The sequence below is a fragment of the Ciona robusta genome, chromosome 2 (genome assembly GCF_009617815.1).
Source record: "Ciona robusta chromosome 2, ASM961781v2".
Classification (NCBI taxonomy): Eukaryota; Metazoa; Chordata; class Ascidiacea; order Phlebobranchia; family Cionidae; genus Ciona; species Ciona robusta.
The window spans coordinates 1,998,076-2,021,320 of NC_143236.1; the positions used below are offsets into that span (position 1 = coordinate 1,998,076).

At 33.7% G+C, this 23,245-nt stretch overlaps 1 protein-coding gene and 1 long non-coding RNA gene across 19 annotated transcripts; one reads left to right on the top strand and one right to left on the bottom strand.

Moving 5' to 3' along the window:
• The first annotated feature begins 132 nt into the window (after positions 1-132).
• Positions 133-23,202, top strand: LOC149739971 (C-Jun-amino-terminal kinase-interacting protein 4-like). Of its 18 annotated transcripts, none has more exons than XM_089873115.1 (34): positions 133-607; positions 716-742; positions 1,089-1,227; positions 2,211-2,426; positions 2,644-2,714; positions 2,939-3,027; positions 3,422-3,439; positions 4,196-4,361; positions 4,494-4,602; positions 5,015-5,299; positions 6,108-6,255; positions 6,446-6,555; positions 7,152-7,220; positions 7,764-7,896; positions 8,570-8,720; positions 9,057-9,253; positions 9,498-9,734; positions 10,201-10,248; positions 10,647-10,706; positions 11,261-11,293; positions 12,036-12,093; positions 12,413-12,523; positions 13,971-14,147; positions 16,433-16,652; positions 17,034-17,099; positions 17,764-17,907; positions 18,164-18,225; positions 18,529-18,686; positions 18,969-19,117; positions 19,327-19,475; positions 20,102-20,304; positions 20,566-20,648; positions 21,485-21,688; positions 21,986-23,202. In XM_089873115.1, the coding sequence occupies exons 1-34, from the start codon at positions 539-541 to the stop codon at positions 22,216-22,218; spliced, it is 4,392 nt and encodes a 1,463-aa protein (XP_089729241.1). In that variant the 5' UTR covers positions 133-538; the 3' UTR covers positions 22,219-23,202. The 18 variants fall into 18 exon arrangements, with proteins under 18 accessions (XP_089729241.1, XP_089729245.1, XP_089729243.1 ...); XM_089873119.1 differs by having other exon boundaries at positions 11,261-11,272; XM_089873117.1 differs by having other exon boundaries at positions 10,647-10,697.
• LOC149739972 (uncharacterized) lies at positions 15,151-16,255 on the bottom strand. Its single transcript, XR_016384456.1, has 2 exons — positions 15,577-16,255; positions 15,151-15,519 (listed from the first exon to the last, which is right to left on the bottom strand). It is a non-coding gene; the product is annotated as an uncharacterized LOC149739972 (long non-coding RNA).
• Positions 23,203-23,245: the final 43 nt, after the last annotated feature.

Below are 23,245 nucleotides of genomic sequence, written 5' to 3' on the forward strand. Positions count from 1 at the left end.
CAAATATGTTTTAGTTGATTGATTTGATTTTGAACCACGAGACTTTTCTTTTTTTCTTTTTTTGCTAATCATTCATACGGAACGAAGACAATCGCGCGATACAATCGTTCATTATACATATACACTTGAGACAATCACACCGTCTTGAGACAATAGAAAGGTTGAGGTTGTTCTTCTTTTATACATTTGCAAAGCTTTTCTGTGGGTGCGCTGTTGTTTTTTGGTCGGCATTTGCGCCTTTGGTTCGTGTGTTAAGTTATCCGTCTTCCCTTTTTTGTTCATGGTAGTGTAACTTTTTATAAACATTGATACACAGCAGTGGTATAGTTTTGCCTGGTGGTTTCTGCTGACGTATTTCGAAGTAAAGTAGTCACGTTTGTCAGTAGATGAAGGTGGATATTTAAGAAATAACTGGTGGACTAAGAGAGTAGAATGCTTCAATGCTTGGACTAGAACCATAAAACTCTGAAAAAAGTAAAAATCTGTAGATTAAAGAACTAAAGAAGTCACCAACATTATACAACTGAAGTGTGGCAAAATGTACCAAGAAAGTGAAATTCTGTACTCATCAGACCAAGACATCAACAATGGTCTCAATTCTGAAAAGGTATCTTAATATTAATATATATATATATAATCAAGATTTTGTAAAATAAAATGCATTTGTTATTTACGTTTTATTTCCTAATTTTTATTAACAATTTTTATAAATTAGCTGCCCAGCCCGGAACTGCCGGTACAGGTGATGGTATATTCTGTTATTGTTGTGAATGTTGTTGTAACATAGTGAATCTTATTTGATAATTTCTAAAAAAAATACTTTGTGTTGTAAGTTAAGAATAGCATGGAAACATGCAATTTATTTTAGATGATCCTTTGGGTAACTTGTTCAAAAATGCATAGTATGAGACACTTTAATAATGTAGCAGCATTGTAAAAAATACTATGTATATAATATGTCCTGTAAGGCTGTAATATTGATGTATTTACTATACGTTGGGTGATGGGTGTCAAAACTGTTGTTCTGCAAGTGCATGCAAAAAGTTGAAATCCCACAACAAAATATAACTTAACCATTACATCTGCAGGTGCAAGCAATGGCGAACAGTGTGTATGGTGAATTCAAGCGAATGATGGGAACATATGGGGAGGAGGTTATAAAAGAACTCATGCCACTTATTGTCACAATATTGGAAACTTTGGACCGTTCCTTGTCCGAGTGCAATGGTAAGAATATGGTGTTTTAATGAGACTTAAATGTTAAAGTATATCCTGGAAGTGGTAAAAATACGATAGACTTTAGAATTCAACATGAAAATATACAGTGGGCTAAGCTTTTGGGTAATTTACATGTTTTGAAAGTTTAAAATGTCTTAATTAAAAATTTAATAATGAATATATCAATGAATGTATTGGATTTCTCCTTTATTTACCAGCTGGTATTAATATTGTAAGGTGACAACCTGTAATATATATATGTGTAATGTTGATGTAATAATCCCCTACTTGTACCTCTCATCATAATATACACTCCTGATATAGGGTAGATGTATTGATCATATATTGCATTGCTAAGCATCTGTTTCCAAATATTATATTTTACACACTGCACATAGAGCTATAGTAAAGGTGTAAAATTGGATTTGCTTGTTCTCTTTCTTTCCCATTCATAAATTATGAATATCCCTTTTCCTTATCTCATTTACAATGTGTAAGCATTGAAGCTTCATCTTGTGCTCTTACTGGTAGTAAATCTAAAACTACCTTTAAAGTAAGCGTTAACAGAATCTTGAAAGCTGTTTGTTTATTACACATGCATTTCATGATTAATAATAATAAATAATAAATGTTATTTGATATTTTATGCTTACAGCGACTTACCAAGCAATAATCTATACTTTGTAAAAAGCATGCACCAAATAACACAGGACATGCATTTTATCATCGCTCTAATTAGTATTAGTACAATTATACAAGCTTTGGTTTCTTTTGCATTTAAACAGATTCAAAAACAGTTCACCTTTATTTTTAAAATTATAGTCTGGTGTAGCATGTCAAAAACTGTCCATAAGGTATATATGTGTTGGGACAAGACATATAAAGCATATCTTGCTCATATCTGCCATTTCAACACCTCTACTGTGATTAAATTTAGCTCCTAGTTTCAGTATTTTCCAAAAATAAAACAAATATTCTCCTCCTTGCCCCAGCCAATGCTGTTGAAGTGGAGATGCTGAAAGATGACAACGAGCAGTTAGCAACACAATATGAGCGTGAAAGACAACTACGAAGACACGCTGAACAGCAGTTAATGGAAAGTGAGGACGTGAATGAAGCTGCAACGAGAGAAATCCGTGCAAAAGCTGATGCTCTTGAAACTGCTACGCGACATTTAGAACTTAAATGCAAAAATTACACAGATCAAGGTAATTAATTATCTGGTATACATGTAACTGTTTTTGTTAAGATAGTGGAATTGTAACGGAAGTTTTCTATTTTTATGTTTTCATATATAATAACATTTCTAAATTCCTTATACCCTAGACCTACAGTATTTATATGTTAAAAAAATCTGTCATAAATATAGTAATTATAATATACATATACTTGTATGTTGAGTGTATAAATATGTTACTTTTTCAGTTGAAAGACTTCAAGAAAGAGAAGCTGACCTTAAGAGAGAATACACAATACTTCATGAACGCCACACTGAGGTAATTCTTTTACATGAACTGAACTTATGTTTTGAAAAAATCAATTTATTGGTTTTCCAATCTGCATGGGCCAACATAACAGAATTTTAACAGAATTCATGTAAGATTCAATTAAAATTATTCTTCTGCTTTTATTTTTTAGTTTATTATCAGCTGCCTATGTCACGCTTTTGATAAAAGGAGGAAAAGTGTTTCAATAATTTAAATCCTGATGTTTTTTTTAGATGATCCAGTCATACATGGAACATATTGAGAAGACCAAGGTTCTTCAGCAGCAATCATCATATAATGAATTCTCACAAAGTCCAAACAAGTATGTGTCTATACGTTTTAATCGAATACATAAAGCACTTTGTTTGTCTGCTGTGTGAAGTGTGAGAAATAATATTGTAGTGAAAAACATGTTTTGGGTGTAAATGCTAAGTGGAACTCTTGTAAGGATAACCTAAAACTTAGTTCCAGGTCACTGCATTGTTAAGTTGATACATAATTTGATACACAGCACACAATACTTAAAGGGACTCACATTGTTAATCATGAGTGCAATCGAACTGTGCTTGTAATTGGATAGTTCCCATTAAAAAGGGATTTATTTAAACCTTGTTAATTACATACACAGTCACGCCTATACTAGCCTATTCAATGACTGCTCAACAAGTAAACTGCTTCCAGTATGTTTTAACTTGACATATTTTTTTATTTCCAAGCTATCTCCCTTGGTACAGGTAACTCAGCATGAGATTGTATTGTTTACTTTGCTGCATTCGTTAAATTTTATTAATTAATTTGTGTTCTGGTGGTGAAGTGGTCTATTGGGAGTAGGGGAAGATCTTGTTTACAATTGATGTACTGGTTCGAAATTTATTGGCAGTTTTACTATTGATGTGATGAATAATCAAACAGACCCATTTTAAAATACATTGCAAGCCACATGTTTTCTAGTCATTAGTTCAGTTTTTAATGTTTTTGAAAAATACATTTTAAAATGAAAAATAAATAAATATATATATCTATATATATATATACATATTATATTTAGGCTTACACCATTGCAAATTTTGTTTTAAGGCTTACTACATTACTAAGTATATGTAATGTAATATATAACCATTTTTGTTGACTTGCCTATTTAGTTGCTTATTTATTTAACATTTAGAACTGAAATCATTTGCTTAATCTGACCTACTTTAATCCAATGGTGTTGTCAGTTGTGCTTAATCAACTTTTAATTAAGGACTAATGGAAGTTTACATACAACATACAAATACAGTCTATAATTTAACCCAGAAAGAGACACATACACATAGTAGATAGTATAATATGTTCCCAATATGCAATGGTAAATATTATGGTACATATTAATAAATTTACAGTATGCCATGTTGTAGGACCTCAACACCAGAGAGAAAGAGATAAATTTATACAAAATGAATTTCTTCTCACATATATACTTTTTTTGTGACAATCAACTAAATTTACAGGAAGGAGTTTCCACGCAGTGTTGCAACCCCATCACCTTCCGGATCATCCGAGTTTCCTCCATTCTCTGCATCGGATAACAATCAGAACGTTGTCCTCACCCCTATCGCAACACGGCCTGATTACGCATCAACACCCAATGCTGAGCGCTCAAACATTAGCATCAAGGTATATATATTGAAAAAAATACAAATTTTAGATTTTAATTTTCGAAGATTTTAATTTTCGAATCCTTTTTCCTCCAGAAAAAAGTTCTAAAGTCAGTTCCAGTTATTTCATATTGAATTTTGTTTCCTTTAGGACGAAATTCCAAAGTCTCTTCCAATCACCCCGAGCACTCCATCTTCATCTGAGGACAAATCTTCCCAACCAACATCCAATGAGGAGCAACCTCCTCATGAAGTAATGGGTAAGATGAAAACCTTTACTTGTAAAAATAAGAACCAATACTATAGGCCTATAGGTGTTGTAAATTAAAACATACAACCAGGTTGGGAAAGTTCTTTATCATGGTCGGGCTGTATGCTGATAGTATAATTTTTATTACCTTCATGGCTTATTTCATTGAGCTGTAATTTAAAACATAATGTAAAAAGCATATATATATACAGATACTATGAATACAGTTGATTTGATGCAATTGATGGTATGCTATTTTTTACTATAACAGATAATGTATTGATTCATGTTAAGTATTACATAGCCAATTAGCCATGCACTCTCTCTATACTAATTTTAACAACAAAACTCAATGTATACATACCAGTCACTTCACAAATTTTCATTTTTGATATGGCATTTTTTACCTTGAACTTACAAAGTGGGGAAAAAGAAGTTAACCAACCAAACGCAAACACCTCAAGCTCAAGTACCAGCCAGGGCAGTGAAAAAGTTGCACGAGAAATCATTGCATCAGATGACTATGACTAAACAAACAATCAGCCAAGCAGCTAACCTTTATAAAGAGCAAGTGGCTTGTGTGGGGAGCAAAGTACAACAAACCACAGAACCAACAGAAACTGACGCTCTGGATTTAAATGTGGCTTTAATAAATGAAACAGTTCGACATGAAGTACAGGGGGTTGCCAAAGAAAGTATTGGACAAGGTTAAAGAGCGAGATTTTTGTTATTTAATTCAAATATAGAGTTAAACCAGCCTTGCAAATTCAAACAGCTAGCACAACCAATTAATTTCAACACTTTGGAAATTCCTATTTCTAAGTTTCAAACCCAGCCCTGCCCAGCATGTCAGTTAATCAACCATGTGTGTAATTACACTGCTGTAAGATATGGAAGCTGTTAGTTTTTTCTGCCCCTCCAATTGCATTGCATCTTCCCAGCATAATCAATGAGGTTTCAATTATTCATGCCGCCTTACGTCATACGTCATGACAAAGTCGTACGATATCGTCCCATACCATATTCCCATGCCCACTATACGAATTGTTAAGCATATAAAAACAGCCCTACAATAACTCTCCTTGTTTTATCTGAGCCGCATTTGATTTCCTGACTTAATTTTAGCATTGCAAATCAGATTGGTTTAATTAGGAAGCAATCCTTGTGCTAATTTTGTTCCTACAGTGTTTATGTAATTTGATTGAATTCATGTTAAGTAATTTTGCCTTTCGTGTAAAATCTTTGCTTTAATTTTGATGTCCACAGTTTTTTACTTTTTACTTTTAAAAAAGGCAAAGTATGCTTTTAATAATCCAATTTTTTTTTACTTTGCAAAAACAATGATCGACATTTAGTACCACCAAGTACTAAGTATTAACATTCTTAATTTTAGCCCATAAACTCTAGTAGTAAGCGAATCACATTGTTACACTAAAAATATCCCATTGTAAACGTAAACCTTACATACTTCTATACATAATTCAAACAGTAACAATTTCCATTGTGACGTCACAGATGTGGGATCCCCGTCAGGAGAGAGTGAGGGGGCAGGTTGGGTGAGTGACGAGGTGAAAGTTATGTTGCAAAACGGAGAGTTTGATCTTGAAAACACACCACTGGATGGCAGTGGAGATTACACATCGGATAAGCCAGAGTTGGAAAGGTGGGGGTTTAGATTTTATGGATATTTGTTGTTGGGCATAACTTTATACATTGATTGAAATGCTCATAGTATTATATGAATATGATGTTCCATATTACAGTTATATCCAGTATAATCTTTTAAAAAAAATATTTTTTTATGCACACCTTACTTTTCATAATATGCATAACAAAAGCATTATGTTCTGCAGCACTGGGATTGAGAATGCCGCATTTGAAACCACAGTCAATGAAAGCTCACTTTACGCTGAGTTGTCGAAACAAGATCTTGGAGATGTTGATGAAGGAGCTGATATTCTTGGTAACATTTTACTCTGTTTAATAAATTAACACTTTAGTTTCCAAGAATTCAATCAAATATAACATAATTATTTTTTTAGCAGCTCGTTTGGTATAAAAACAAAGCATGTTTCAGCTGTTTTGTCTGCTATATGGGCAAGAGAGTCTTGCTGGATGGCAGGCAAAATGTTGGAAATACACCATGCTTTGTATTTCCAACATGGAAATACACCATGCTTTATACCAGATTAGCAGCTAAAGGAATATTTACATTAGACCTGGTAGCAGAAGTAACAAACATTACATATGCTATAATGCTAGACACACTGCCGTTAATAGTATTTCACTGGTTGTACCTGGTGTGAAAGCTAATTTAGTTAAACGATGTGTATATTGTATAAATTAATTCAAACGTAAGCCTGTTAGTCCTTATTACATGTGTAATAAAAAGTCTTTAGAATTTTTTCACATGTCAAACAGATCAGTTAAGTCCAATCACACCACTGGGAATTGTTGGTACAGTTTTGTAATTTATTTAAATGTCAATATGCTGCTGTTAGAAGCAATTAGAAGTCACTTATTTTTTGTTCTTTTTGTGCTGCTTACAATTTGGAACAGACATGTATGAACCAAATAACCCATTCTCTGGATGCCTCGTACAAGATAACAACTTTACTGAGTACAGTGGTATGCTACATGTGCAGCAATTGTTATCCGTGTATTGTTGTCTGTTTATAAATATATTACTAGTAGTAGTACAAGTTGTGTAACCATGTGCAATACACAGTGTTATGCATGTAAAACCACAGCTTATTACTCAAAATATGAAGTGCTGAATATTTCATATTGTCTGCATTGTATTTGATCTTTTGATGTGTCCCCAAAATTTATTTTTTTCATATGTGTATTTATTATATATATATTATTTATATATATTCATTAAATTATTTTTTTATAATTAAAAAAAGATAGAATATAGGTACAATATACTCATACACTCAAATAATATGACCATAAAACAGCCAACACCTTGTTAAAAATAACAGTAAACTTACTTTTTTAATTGCAAACTGGGGTGATACACTTTTCAAGCACATTATGTCACTTTATCCCAATATTTGTGTGTCTAGTCCTATATAACAAGAATGACTAATAAGTACACATAATTTTGGTGTGTAGAATCTCTTCTTATTTATGTTACATGTAACTACAAGTGTTGTGTCAACACAGGGATGAGCAAGGAAGTGGAGAACCTCCTACATGAGAATACTAAACTGCTTGCTACTAAGAATGCACTGAATGTTGTTAAGGATGACTTGATACAACAAGTTGATCAGCTCACAACCCAACACACTATCCTTAAGTAAGTGCCTTTATTCAGGATATGTTATATGATTGTTAGGAAAATACTTCACTTCTACCTATAAAAGCAACATGCAGCAATTGTTATCCGTGTAGCTTTATAGTAAAAAAACTTTTAAACTGAGCTGGTATATTATTTCTAATTCAAAAAAAATATTGTCAAATCTACTGTTGAATCAAAACACTGTAATCTATACAAGTAAGAAACTAACTTTCATTCATTTAATTGTATTTACCCACTCTATTGATCCTACGAACATCTTAGAATTTTGATTCCTTTTTTTCTGCCCAAATTTAATTTTCTGTGGTATAAGTTGTTGCTGGCACTCATGTTTTAGGTCTGATTGAGCTCCTCTGGTAATTTAATGTTTGAAAACTGACGTTAGTGGTTGAGCTCCACTAGGGATGCACATTACAGAATAATTAGGTATTCTAAGAAATCCTAGAATACTTTATTTCGAATCTAGAATTTCGAATCTTTTTATATTTATAAGAATAAATAATTTTACCCACATAAGTCAGTTTATTGACTCTTTCATAGTAGCCTTGTTGGATTATGAGTTGTAAAATTCGAATACAAAAGGATTCGAATCTCATGGATTCGAAATTCTGTAATGTGCATCCCTAAGCTCATCACAGATTTAATTTTCTGTTGACATCGGTATTTGTTCCAGGGAGGAGTTGGAGGCTTCCGAGAAAGCAAAAGAAGATTTACAGAAGAGACTTGCTGAGTTTGAAAAGCAACTCGCGAAACTCCAACATGAACTTGATAATGTTGGGAAAGATGGAATGAGGAACTCAACATCCAAGCAAAGTGATGAGGAGGTGAGTAAGATTATTTTAATTTAATGGAATTCAGTTATTTGGCAAAATGACTTCTAAATTTGTAAAATAGTATCATTTTAAAAAAATTGTAGACTGCTTTTTGTAAAAATTTTTTGTTTTTTGCATTCAAAAAATCTTATTGAATTTCTAATCATTTTTTTAAACAGGAATGGTACATTCTTAAATCACTTCCTAGTATCTAGTAACCTACATTATATAAAATTTGTAATTTTTTAAACCGCTAAAGATTTTAACGATTTTTAAGTTTACAAAACACAAAACACCACGCAACCGTCATAATAAAATTCCTTTTTTTCATAATTCTCATAATTGTAGGAAGCCTTGCCATTATCTCAGCGCAAGCGTTTCACTCGTGTTGAGATGGCCCGTGTGCTGATGGAGAGGAACCAATATAAGGAGCGTCTGATGGAGCTTCAAGAGGCGGTGAGGTGGACGGAAACTCTTCGAGCATCGAGAAATCATCCGGAAGTTTCTCAACCCAAGATAAAGAGCAAATCAAACATTTTTAATTTGTATGTTTTTTTCATTTTGAGTTTTTAGTTAAATATGCGTGTCTGTAAAGCATTTTTTTTAAAGATATGAAATGGAAATTATGTTTAAATGATTGTCTTGGTTTAAAAATGCACTTTATTAATTCTATTATGAAATTCATATTATTCTATTTGTTCATTTTTTTATCTATAAAAGTTTTTAGTTCTCAACCTTTCTCCACCACAATCTTACACTTTATATTAAAACCCTTATTTTCTGCTCCAGTTTCAGCCGACTCTTCACGTCCAACAGTTCGGAGCCTGCCCCCTCCCCACCCCAACCTGTACCCAGCCAACTGGAACCGTACCCTGGTCGCCACGGGAGACGCTCGATCAGCTCCTCCAACGATCTCAACATCCAGATGTCGTATAACGCTCCAACATCCAAAGTGATGCCTCGTTCAAAGAGCAGCTCCATGTCCTTATATGGTCGATCACCCACCATCGACACACTAAGAGAAGAGTAAGTTGGATTCATCATATTTTCTATTTATTAAAATTGTTTCAATATATAGTTATGTTTATGTGAAAGGGTATTTATAAATGCCGTTTTTGTAGCATATGATATGAATTTGTGGTCAGCCTATGAAATTTCTATTTAGTTTTAAAGTTTGTAGCTTAACTGAAGATCGTGATATAGCAGCTTTGTAATTTTTATTACATACTTTCGGTGCTAGCAGATTTTTTAGGCTTGTATCTCAGTTTTCTGTCTGCTCAAGTCTTGTGTTTGCACTCTAGCAGATTTTTGTCAGTGTATTTGCTTATGCTTGTATGGGCAGTGTTAAAATTCTATTTTTCAATGTATTGCATTAAATACCACCAAGTAAATATTACCTTTAAACTTCACACCATGCATTTGGCTTTAACTATAAATTTCCACCTTTTGCCTGCACCTCACATTCTACCCTCACCTATATCTTTAAACATAGTGTTAAGTTTATGGCTAAGAAGAGCTTACTGTTTAATGAGGAGATAGGGTAAGTGGTGGCCATGCGTTGCCGTGAGTGTGGTCGTGACCAGCTTACAGTGTTTACACTAACCCAGTAAAAGGAAAGACAAAAAATAATGTGCATCACTGTAAGATTTCCAAAAATTACACTAGTCAATAGTTTTTAATATTTAAATTCTTAAACCTACTAAATTGTAATCAATTATTTTGTACAAAATTTAAAAATAAAATATATCACTTTTTTTTATAAAAATTTCCGACCCTAAATTTAACCACCATTGTGCTCTCTATTAGTTTTACCCCACATGTAAAGCCACAAAATTGTAATTTGCAAATTGCAATTGAATTTTGTGAAACTTGAGGTGATTTTCCACTTCGCTGGCTGTTTTTAGAGTGTGTGAAAACTTTAAACTTGAAACATTACAGAGTGGATCGGCGTTTGCCGCATTTAAAACATGAAGCAGCAACAAAGAGCAGGTTTAGCATGTGAGGAATGCCACTCATATTTATCAAACCCTTTTTAACATAGAGCATTCTTATTATTCTTGAGTTTTGGGTCTTATTGAGTTGATTTATATTTAGTATATCATGTAGTAGGGTGGGAAGGATGGGACACTTCTGGCGGCGCATATCCTGATTTAAACAATTAAAAAAAACAGTCTCTGGCAGTTGTAACGATACGGTCTTATAATTCTTTTTTTCTTTGTCTACTACCAAATTTGCCGAAAAAATAGAATGAAAAAGGTGTCCTATCTTCCCCCACCCTATTATATATATTAGTTCAGCAGTGTTCTCTACGTATTTTGTTCACATTTTTATGCATTTTCATCAAAGTGTGCAAAAATCCCGATAGAGAACACTACCACTAAACATGGTTTGAAACTGCAATGTTGCTTGTATTTGAACTAGATTAAACTAGTTGATTCTGGATTATAAACTACCAAATCATTAACCGGACTTTGATCGTCTGTAATATATCTATTAACTTTGCGAACACTAAATCAATCCTTTCACTTCACCTTGCTGTCAATCATCTACAGGTGGCTTACTAGGCAAGTAAACATGGATGTCTCGTAAGCATTTACTTTGCTTCTGTTCTGTTACTTCTGCTACCAAGCAAAATGTAAATCATTTTTAGCGGCTCATCTGGTATAAAAACGCCTCTAACGTCGGAAATAGATGTTTTTGTACCAGATAAGCTGTTAAAAAATCATTTACTTTGCTTCTGTTCGCCCCTGTGTCATTAGTCTTGTTTTGACGTGTTTCATTCTAATTGATCTTGTGATTCTTCACTATTATCTTACTTGCATTTAACTGGGTGAAATTTACAAATTTTTTATAAAATATACGGTAATGTTTTTTTACCTTTGTTTTATAAGCCAAACGTTTTGAATACTGTTCTGCAATACTTGCAAAAATCTTATATATCACCACAGCGTTACAGAGCACCCATACAGCAATAACAATGATTTTATGCCAATTCTCTAGCTATTGCACAAAAATACAAAAACCCCACTTCTTTCCCCCTTAACAGCAATGCATTCTGCAGCAACCTTTTTATTGATTTATTAAACTTAACATCGCATGTTCATATCAAACCTCATGGTATAACCTCATAATTTCTATTTATAGTTAATCAAAAACTATGCGGTTCTCATTATGTTTGAAATTAGCATGTTCGGCATGTAATTTCTTATTTATAACTAAATTTGTTCTCTAAATGTTAAACAGTATTTACAAAACTAGTATTTTTTTATTTAAGTATATAATTTCTGTTTGTTGAATTATTTTTTATTAACATAACTCTTTATACAGTGGAACCCGAGATACAACCAAATACCAGCCACGTGTAAACGACACTGCAAGATTCCAGGTTGGGTATTTTATATCAATTTACCGTTTACGAACATTTGTGTAAAAACCTTTTCAGTCATAAACGCACCTTTTTGCTAAAATAATCTCTCTATTCTTTACCATTCGCTTGTGACAGCCCAAAAAATCAACGAAACTAATTCTACTGACATATGTTTTCTTTACTGACAAATGTTTTTCTTTTTAATGTTTTTTGTTGGTTGTCATTTTCCAAACCCAATAAAACTTGGACAAATAAAAAAAAATACAACACCACTAAATTCCATTTTTTTGTTATACCCAAATAATAAACAAACTTTTCAACCCTCAATATACTCCAGGCTTGTGGATGGAGTCTTCCCAACAGTCCAGCATCACCTAAAGAAGGTTCGCGCACGGTTCCAGTTCCTGTATATTGTGGGCCTATGGTTGATACCAACTCCAATATGAAGGTAGCTACTTTAATGCGATATATATCCTGCGCATGTAACCCAGAGGTAATGGGCTCAAGGCTCGTCGCTGCTACCATTGCGGGCATATGTATGTGTCCTTGGGCAAGACACATAAGGGCAATTGCTTCAACCCAGTGGTCACTAATGGGTTATCCAAATTGTTAGCCATACATAAAAATAATAAAAAATAATAACCTAAAAAGCATGGTAACTCGTAAGTTGGCACGAGGTGTATGAACACCTGTATTATAACGACTGTCATTTTCCGGCCAGGCGAGGATAAAGTAAGTTACATTCATATAAAAATGCAGAGAGAAAACTGACTAAAAGGTCACTCAAGGTCGCACCAAATAGCAAGACCTCTTGGTCCAATGCATGTAATATTAAAATGACACCTTTGCACACAAACTCAGCTTATATAAAAACACTGAATCACTCAAGCGTAACATTCAACATAGAGATTGAGATGTTGAAGCAAATAATAAATATATAATAAAATATTAACACAGAGTCGGAATTATTTATTTCTTGTCCATTTTGTCGTATTTTTTAATTTCCTAAATTTACCCATCACTGTACAGTATGTATTGTAGGCTGATATCAGGTGTCAGGTATTTAGCAGAAGACTTGCTGTGTGGATGCTTATGCGTCATACTTTGCGCACCTAAATGCGTTTTATATTATAAAATGTGTGAACTCCACAGACAGAACCATTACATAAATTTAAAACACATTTTTTATTTAATCCTTAGTTTAAACTTGATGGTTAAAATCTGAGTTAATCTCAAGTTTCTTTGTCTGTAATAGTGCAAATATTAACTATGTAAGGTACCACCCTAAGTCAATACTTATATTTCACCAAACATCATAAGACAAGTCACATTATGTAACATAGTGGTTGCTTAATCAAACAAAACTCCTGTATTTACCCTTTCCTACCGAGGTAGATATGATGATAACCACTTTGAGTAATTTTTCCGATATTCAATTATTTTCAAATATTTATACATAAGTTGGATAATGATGTGTTTATACTCATTTAACTATGACATGGTTTCTTTGTTTCACATATTTATGCCGCTCATGGCGCTGTGACCATTGTGAGCGTATGTGTTCTTGGGCAAGATATTTAACAGCAATTGCTCCAACCCAGTGGTCACTAATGGGTTGTCCAAATTAATAGCCATATATAAAAAAAACTAAAAAAGATCAATTGATGATTGTACGGAGCAGGGTGATGTACAGAATTCGCTTTTCTTGTGTCTACCTTTTGTTAAGTTTATTCCTTTGTCTTTATTTCTATTTAACCGTCTTTGTGAACTTTCTTTGTGTCTTAAACATTCGTTTAGTTACTAAACTAAACTTTAGCACCTTAATAAATGTCTTGAAATGTGTTTCTCTATCATCTGTAAATCCCAAATTTGGGGAAAAAAATTCCCCCCCTCAGATATGGTGCGCGACTGCCGTGAACATTGCTGATGGTCGAACAAGAGACGGAGGATCAATCGTCGGGACATCGAGCATCTTTTATGATGGGAAGGAGTTGGACACGGTGAAGGAGAGGGAGGAGACGGAGCAATCGGAGGAGAATGGAGATCAGAATGATGTGGTGGACCTCGAGGAGGTGGGGTTGGGATTGAATTTTTAGTTTGTTCCTTTCTTTGATGTCAGATTTGCAATATTATTGTGTTTTTCTGCATGGGCGGAGAGGGGGGGGGGCTGTTCTTATACAGAGTGTTGGAATAGTCACTATGTATTGTTCTAATACATTTTTTATGTTTATTGATGAAATTGTTCAGACGCAAAATAAGAACGGTCCATTCGGTCCAAGCCTGTATTAATGCTAACACGATGTCACTTTCTACGTTAAGTCATTCATATTAACCTTGTGGATGTTATACTGAAACATGTCTGTCAACAGTGGCGCAGCCAGAAAAAAAATAAGAGGCGGGTTTTAATAAAAAATTGTTTTAATAAAATTTATTTTTGATTTAAAAATTTTTTTGGGGGGTTTAGTAGGGGATGGGTCGCGACCCCCTAACCCCCCCTGGCTGCGCACCTGTCTGTCAACATAAATGAAAGTGCATACTGACTTTACAAACTCCCCATATACCAGTAGTTCCACCCATGGTGCAAAACTTGTATGTCAATTTGTGTATTGATAAGTTCAGCTGAAACTAATACCCTGTTTACATGATCGGATTGGATTTGAATTCAATCCGACTTGATGTGACGTCACACAAATTTCAAATCCGATCCGCTAAAACGTCATATTTACATGGCGCGTTTCAATCGGATTGAAACTGAAATGGGGACCGAAGCGTTTGTAGTCGCCAGTAACTTTATTACCCGCAATAGGTTATCAGTATAGCTTGAAATATAACAATCAGCAGCCTTTAAGTGCATATGTGCTTTATTTTAATCTACTGAACTGGTTTATCTAAAATTCCAAAGTACTGTTATTTATGTCCTGACATACTTTAGTTAGGTTGTTGCTATTAATTCAGACAATGCTGATCCTCTCATAAACATACTAAAACATATTGTGTTTCTGCTAGCTGAGTTCCACAAAAATGTGCTAAGTTTTAGTCCTATGCTTTTAACAAGTATGACATGTGTCAAATGAATGGTTTTATTTGTTTAATTTATTGGTAGTAGGTACTGCAACAATAAATTATTAACAAAAGCAAAATATACAAAACAGTAAAGCCACATGTTAATCTGCATAAAACAGAAGTTTATTCAGACATAAAAGTTTTGGTATCATACCACATACTTTATACAGACAACCAAATACACTTTGACAAAGAAGTCAGAATGGCTTTTTCATCACAAACACTGTTTTAATGATGTTTTTCGAAGGAAGTAGCAATAAAGCTCTGACATTATTAAATAAAGCAGCGTTTCTGTCTCATAATCGATCATAATAAAACATAAACATATTAGCTTGTTAAACCATCAGTAAAACTTCATTCTTCTCGTGGTGTTGATGGTTCCTGAAATATAAGTGTAAGTTTTAATGAATGCACTAAAGTCCATCCAGGCATACTAACCTTTTTCTCATCTGCATTATTTAATCTTCCATCACTTCAGTCACTCCACCATTTTGAATTCAATGCATAACTTTTGTTGTTCTTTTGCTGCCAAATGTGTTGAACAATCTTCCAAGACAATTCATAATAGAAAAAGTAGTTTGACTGTAAACTACTACTCTGATTATTGTGTTACTTGACTGGTACATGTACAAGCAAATGCCCTTGCAAATATTGGTGGTCTATCTCCTCTATAGGGTAGTAAAATTTGAAGTACTGGTGAAGAATGCTCCCAACAATATTGTGGTACTATATTTAGGTATCGTTACAGATTAGGCAATACGCATGTGGTTGGAAAATTCTTCAGTAGCACAAATTTTGCTTGTAGACTATAAAAAGCTGGTTTTTACCTATTTCAAACAGCAAAATCTGCATTTGTCGGGTAAAATTTAATTAATTTGTCATGTTAATTCATGGGAATTTGTTGCCAGATGTACACGCACTCTGCTACTACAATATTCGGTGCAAAAACACCACGTTAACTGTATAACAAGTCCTGAACATCAACATTTCCGATTGTTCAATCCAACTCGATCGCTAAATCCGACCCGTAAACCACTAGTCTGAGCGGATTGAGGATCGGTAGGCTTCAATCCGACTCGCCTTTTTCTCTTCGCCGAAAACGAGAGTAGCGGATCGATGAGTCGGATTCGAATCCGATTTAAACCGTCATGTAAACAGGGTATAAGACAGTTATCCTAAGTGCATATAGCAATTAGCAGATAACAAGTAAAAATGGGATTTAAAAAGAATATAAAATAAAACTTTTCCCAAAATAACTGTTATAAAATAAAACTTTCCCAAATACTCAATCCAGGAACTTGAAACTCAAACCCAGAGCTTTAAGTTTGACGAGAAACGACGAGGAGCACTTAGCTCCTTCGTGTGGATAATATCGGGCGACACTCGGTCGAGTAACGGAGTTTTCGGAGGAAGTAAAGTGAGCGTGATGGATGCAAGAGAACCGAATAAATATCTGGATCAGTTTTCTATTGGAAGCAGCGACACACATGTTCTCTGTGTTACCAGTGTACCAGGTTAGTGGAAGATTGCTTGCAATTTTGGTTTTGTTTTTACCTGTGTGTTTTGTTTACACTTAACGGAAATTGCCCTAACCCAGTGCCAGTGGTCACTAATGAGTTGTCCAAATTATCAGCCACACACACAAAAAAAGGAAAATTTCCCCAAAATAATCACCCACAAAGTAATATACTTCACTCAGAAACTGGCACGAGGTGTATGAACACCCGTGTTTAGCGAATGTTGTTTTCGGGCCACGGGAGAGTAAAGTAAAGGAGTACAAAAAAGTAATGGTATGAATTATGAAAATCATTATAAAATGATTAAATATTATTAGGTGCTTCTATTGTACAACTATTGGTTATATATATGTTTCTTACTGATAATTTAAATATTAGGGGCACTGGAAGAAGATTATTCTTTATCTGATTCGCTTGAAGTTGATTCAATGTACAGCAGTGCAGGTATGTTTGCAACTAACATATATATGACATTGTGTATTTGTTCCAATTTAAATAGTATTCGGGGTCTTAAGTGAGTCTTGCAGTTGTTCGGTGCGTGATTATGAAGTCTGGAATACCAGTATAGTTGAATATATGTAATTGAATAGTGCATACATAATAGTAATAATTTATTTGTCCTTTCGATTACAGTAGAGAAAACCCCCTACCTTAGAGAAAGTGACATACTTTGTGTCATGTGAAATTCATGTGGTTGCACTCTTGGTGTTAGGGTTATGTGCCAACAACTCCCAAAATACCAGGTTCCATGGTTTGCCACATCTTCTACCTTGTACTTACATGATAGAATAGTTGACACTGGGCTTTTTGTATTATTCCCTTACAAAAATTTCAAAATAAACCATAATAAATGTGACCATTGTTATTCTCTTTGTTTCGTAAAGAATAAATGCTAGAATTAAGAGATAAATGTGGAAAAAAGTCACGCAAAAAAACAACAATAACAACAACAACAAAGAAACTGTTCGACGAAAAAGAATCTATATGACCGCTAACGTGCTCAATAAACCATAATAAATGTAACCATTTTTATTTTATTCGTACCAACTTTAGTAGCACCAATATGTCCTTAAAACTGCACCTGTCAAATAAGTTGTTGCTTCCCCAGGTGACAGCAGCATGCTCGGGATGACGCAATCTCCCACAGAACTTGGATCTCAGTTCCCAACATCATCAAGCTCCCAGGAGGTTGGAGTGGAAGCCACAGAGGATCTTGTGTCTTCCGATGCAACCAACCTTGTAAGAGTAGAAGGTGAGATTTTGGAATGAAAAATGTGTTTCGTTTTAAATTAGATTTAAAAAAAAAAAAAAAATTTTTATATTAACTTTTTTTTAAAGTTATTTTAAGTATTATGCTGTTTTTCTTAGTTTTATTTTGACCGTGTGTGTGACACATATGTTAATGTTAAATTGTACATATTAGTTAATACAATTTTTAGTTTAAAGATTTACTGAGGAATTTTTCTTTTTAGCTATTTGCCGTTCATAATACAAATTGTATTTTCCAGGGCAAAAAAAGTTTTTAAATGAAGAGAAAAATGATACCAGCCCAGTGTCTTCAAGCCCTAAGGTGTGCACATGAACAATTACACAAATTATTATTAACCATATGTGATGACGATAAAACATACTATTTATCTCTCAATACATAAACTCGTATCAAAAATGCATATTTTGTTTGAAAAATGAGTACCGAACGTTGGTATATTTTTATTGCCTAAGGAAGACAATAGCCCTAACTATTATATACATATTGGTGCAATCATTTTGTAATACCTCCCGTTTCGGATATAGATGTTATATTTATAGCTATTCTCTTCCCTTCTTCGTAATTAAATATCATTCATAGACTATATTCCAATCTATTTTTCAGATTGGTGGAATTGAAAAAATCAAAACCCCAACTATTGAAAATCCAGTTAATGATGGTGGCACTGATGAGTCGCCAACTAAATGTGACAACTCCTCTCCTGATGGCACAAGATTGGCAAGTCTTCAACCTACTGTGTGGATGGGTGCTCAGAATGGATAGTAAGCAATACACAATTTAATGGATAACTTTTTAAACTTGATTCTTTGAAACCCTGTGAATTGTGGTTGTCATTTTGGGTTACCGCTTTAGGCTATGAACGATTTAGAAAAAAAATTTAAACATTTTTTGTTGTGTTGTACATTTGTATAAAAATCAGAAACTTGTGAAATGGCTTAAAAGAATAAATGAATGCAACTTGCTTTATCCCTGTGTGGTCTCGGTGGTAAAATAACAGTCGTTATGACCAGAATCATGTTTCACTTAAAGTTGTTTTCCTACAGTGTCTATGTTCACTCTGCCATCAGCAACTGGAGAAGATGTTTGCACCAAATCAGACTAAAAGATTCAGTTTTATCGATTGTTCATTTGAAAGGAAGAGCCCTTGCAGCCCTCGCTGATGGTACAGTGGCCATCTTCAGAAGAGATACTGGTATGATCAACTTCTAAAGTGAAAACAAAACTTTTATTTCGGTTTCTTAAACAATTGAGGGTCATTTGACTTCATTTAAAAAAAATCCCAACCATTTTTACCTTGATATTTCATTAAATGGTTAATGTATGTGTTTGATATGATTAAGCATACTCTTCCTAGCCAAACTTAATTTTTGTGAATACAGTTACCTTGCATATTTATTACAGATGGTGTGTGGGATCTGTCAAGTTATTACCTATTAGACCTAGGTCGTCCCCACCACTCCATCAGATGCATGAGTGTGGTGTATGACCATGTATGGTGTGGTTATCGCAACAGAATTCATATTGTTGAACCAAAGACAATGAAAGTAGTGGTAAGTATGACAGTAACATATAAGTATAGTGTGTGTAATAAGGAATATTTATGAACAGCAGCGTACAAAATTAAAGTGAAGGGAAAAACCAATTTCTGTTTCTACTTTTACATTATAATATTTAAACATATTTTTTTCGAAGAATGTTTTTATATTAGTGGCTGTTTTTTCTGTTTACTCCCTGAATGCTCGCCTCTGCTGTATTTAGATTTGTGCATGCTGCTAAGCTCTGTAAAGATGTTTGGTTTTAGGTCTGATTTGTTTATTACCAGAGAAATGTAACAATAAAAATGTTTATAATTTTAAAGTTAGATGGTTAACAGTTCAACATACGTTTGGTTGGTACTTTTAGTTAAGTATATTGTATAGTAATTTTAAAAATTTCAAGAGGTTAATAACTGAATAAATATTTTACAAAAAAACGAAAAAACATGATTGGATCTCAAAATGTTCAGTCCGGAGCGTTTGGGGCCTTTGGGCATAATGATAAAATGTGATACAGTTATATTCTTCTGTTTAAACTATGTTTAATTTCAGCTGTAATTATTTTTGCAATTTCTTTTTAGCATTAAAAAAAATGTTAATTTCAGAACTCGTTTTAAAAATAATCTTTAAAAATTACTTAGAAATCATTTGATGCCCATCCGCGAAGAGAATCCCAGGTTCGACAGTTGGCTTGGGCAGGAGATGGGGTTTGGGTGTCCATTAGATTGGATTCCACAGTTCGACTTTACCATGCACGGACACTACAACATCTGCAGGATGTTGATATTGAACCTTACGTTAGCAAAGTACTTGGGTCGGGAAAACTTGGATTTTCGTTTGTGAGGTAAGTGGAAAAGTTTCTGGAACATATTTTAAACTTGTTTTATTTGCAGTTTTGTAATATTTGCAACCATGTACGCATGATTTTTTGGTTTGGTAAAAATAAGATGATATTGCTTACATTTAAAGAGAAATCATACACCAGTATTAGTTTTAAACTTAAATTGAATCATTTTTTTATATAAATACATTTTTTTGAATGTTTGTGTACTGACTTGGTGTGTCATATTGAACTGCTAAATTTTGAAAACACTTAATTTCACAGAATAACTGCTTTGATGATCTCCCAGAATCGGTTATGGATTGGAACTGGTAATGGAGTTGTTATGTCTGTTCCATTATCTGAAGGTAACTAAGTTTAATATAATATTAACATTGAGCTACTTATTTTGGTGGACCCCAAATTGAAAATCTCACATTTTAATTCTTACAACTTCTTTAGCTCTTTCATTGAAATTACTAAAAGTGGAAGTGGTCATGGAGCTACTTATACACGGCCCCAAATTGAAAATCATGCATTCTTTCAGAAATACATTTAATAGCCCATGCTTCCTTGCAAAACTTTGCTTAAAATTCACAATTAAATATGATAAAATTAAAGAATAAACCTAATGAAAGCAGAAAGGAAGTACCAGCAGAAACATGCTTCTCTGGAAAGAAGGTTGTATAGTGTGAGGTGCCAGAGAATGTTGCTGAGATGTGATGTGCCCAAGATAGATTGCGTTCTGTGTGGTAAAATGATCACAGCTAACGAAGCAGTAGGTGCAGACTTGTGTTCCTGTCATGAGGAGAATCCTTATGTCAGATCAGACAGTTCAAATGCAAAACAGCTGAGAAAAAGAGCTGGCAGAATTTTCAAGTTGAAATTATTAAAGAAAAGAGGTCAATGAATTTGAATTTAATGTTTTCTTGGTTCAGGATAATTTAGATCGTAAAATAATTGCAGCCAATTTAGTATAGCGAGGTTTCAATAATGACAGTTAGAAGTAAGTTTAAAGTTACATTTAGAGTTGAAAGTTGCATTGAGATGGAAACTGTACCAGTAAGATTGAATTCTTGCCAGGAAATCTCTTTTCAGATATTATAACTAATAAATAAAATCATTTGGTAAAAATGTATGTGGCAAAAAAGATACTAAAACAAAAGTATTTTGTATAAATGTTGAACCACCATTGCACAAACAGGTGCAAAGAGCAACCAAGCATCAAGTGCTGTGTTGTCATCATCACGTGCATCAGATAGACCTGGTGGAGTTGTTCGTGTTTATAAAGATCCACTCAGTGATAAGATCACCCCTGGAACTTTTATTCCATACTGTTCGATGGCTAACGCTCAACTCAGTTTCCATGGTTACCGAGATGCTGTCAAGTTCTTTGTGGCAGTACCGGGTGAGTTTGGATTCCTTTTACTGTAAATGTAGTTTGTATTAATCACCCACAAAGTATTATACATGATAACTCGTAAGCTAGCACGAGGTGTATGAACATCTGTGTTTTAAGACTGTCGTTTTCTGTGTTATAACGACTGTCATGAGGATAAAGTAAGTTACATTCATTATATTCAACAAAATTTTATATTAATCAGTTTAAAACCCCTTTAGTTTAAAATTTAAAATGAAACAGTTTAAAATCAAAATACATTTTTTACTGTTTTTTATGTGTGTTGTATAACACTATGCAATTTAGGTTGCGTCACTCAGCCCAATACTGCCAATGGTTCAGTTGGACTATCCACACCAAAGCAGCCCGACAACTCCGATCCAGGTACACTGGTGCTTAGTGGAGGAGAGGGTTATGTGGATTTCAGAAAAGGAGATTTAGTTGCGATTTCACCTGAAGATATGAAAGCCTCGAATTCAGGGATTCAAAGCACGACTCAGATGAGCCATGTTATCGTGTGGCAACTAACCCACCAGTAAAAATAGCAAACTTTTCTTACTTTAGTTGTTAACTTTTCCTGGCATGCAGTTCACTGTCTAAGTTATTATTTAAAGCGTTGGTTCCACACATACATATAGATAATTGTTGCCTGTGCTGTGATCTTATCAATATAGGACTTTAAGGCAATTACCAAGCTTTCTGCCTCAATTTCCGAATTAAACTTAATTAATTTTGCAGCCGCTTTCGCACAAACTAACTATATGACTTACTTGACTAAATCTGCATAACTATTCTCTCGATAAAGGGCTGTGATAAACTGATGCTGTATGTACAGTCTGTAGGCTTCTAAAGTTTGAGAATAACATTACTAACATAAAACCTTCAGCAGTAAAAGTATTTCTGACCTGTTGTGTTTATTTAATTTGTCAAACTTATTTTTTTTAATTTTAACTGTACAGTGTATATACAAAATGTTATTTACATTGGTATGTTGTACATACCTAATATATTTATATCTGCACAAAAGTATAGAGCATGCTATATGCAGTATTGGACAGCCAAGGCATACTACAATGGATTTTATGCTGATAAATTAAAAACAGTAGTTAACTCTAACTTTCAATTGCCAATGCTAATCTGAATTGCTTGGTGTGTGTAACGTATATGCATAAGGTATCTCTGTTATATTTTTCACTTGCCAAGGGTTTTTAGCAACACCAAAGCCGTATTTTCGATCAAACTGTTTGTAGTAATCTATATAAAACTTTACCTTCTTACAGGGAAATATGGTGCATGTGTTACTTGTAAAAAAAGAAAAAAAACTTTCATTCCAGTTGACTCTTGAATAATTTTCTCCTTCAATTGTTCTTGTTGTGCAATTGCATTATCTTTTATCTTTTCATTGTTGTTCCGACATACTTTCAGTTGACTTAGAGGAGACAGTTAGTCAAATTGTGGCGGCATGTGCTTTAAAGCTTTGTTGGTGTCAACTCATTTTCATGGTAATAAAAATATATACACCAGTTTGTTGTCTTGTGTTCTGCCACTCTTTCCATGCACTTTAAA

What these genes read in the sequence shown, in the direction of transcription:
- LOC149739971 (XM_089873115.1), top strand. Translation starts at nt 539, where the DNA reads ATGTACCAAGAAAGTGAAATTCTGTACTCATCAGACCAAGACATCAAC. An exon ending in ATCGACACACTAAGAGAAGA is followed by an intron (nt 9,735 to 10,200) that starts GTAAGTTGGATT and finishes CTTTAAACATAG; the next exon opens with TGTTAAGTTTATGGCTAAGA. An exon ending in ACGACACTGCAAGATTCCAG is followed by an intron (nt 12,094 to 12,412) that starts GTTGGGTATTTT and finishes AATATACTCCAG; the next exon opens with GCTTGTGGATGGAGTCTTCC.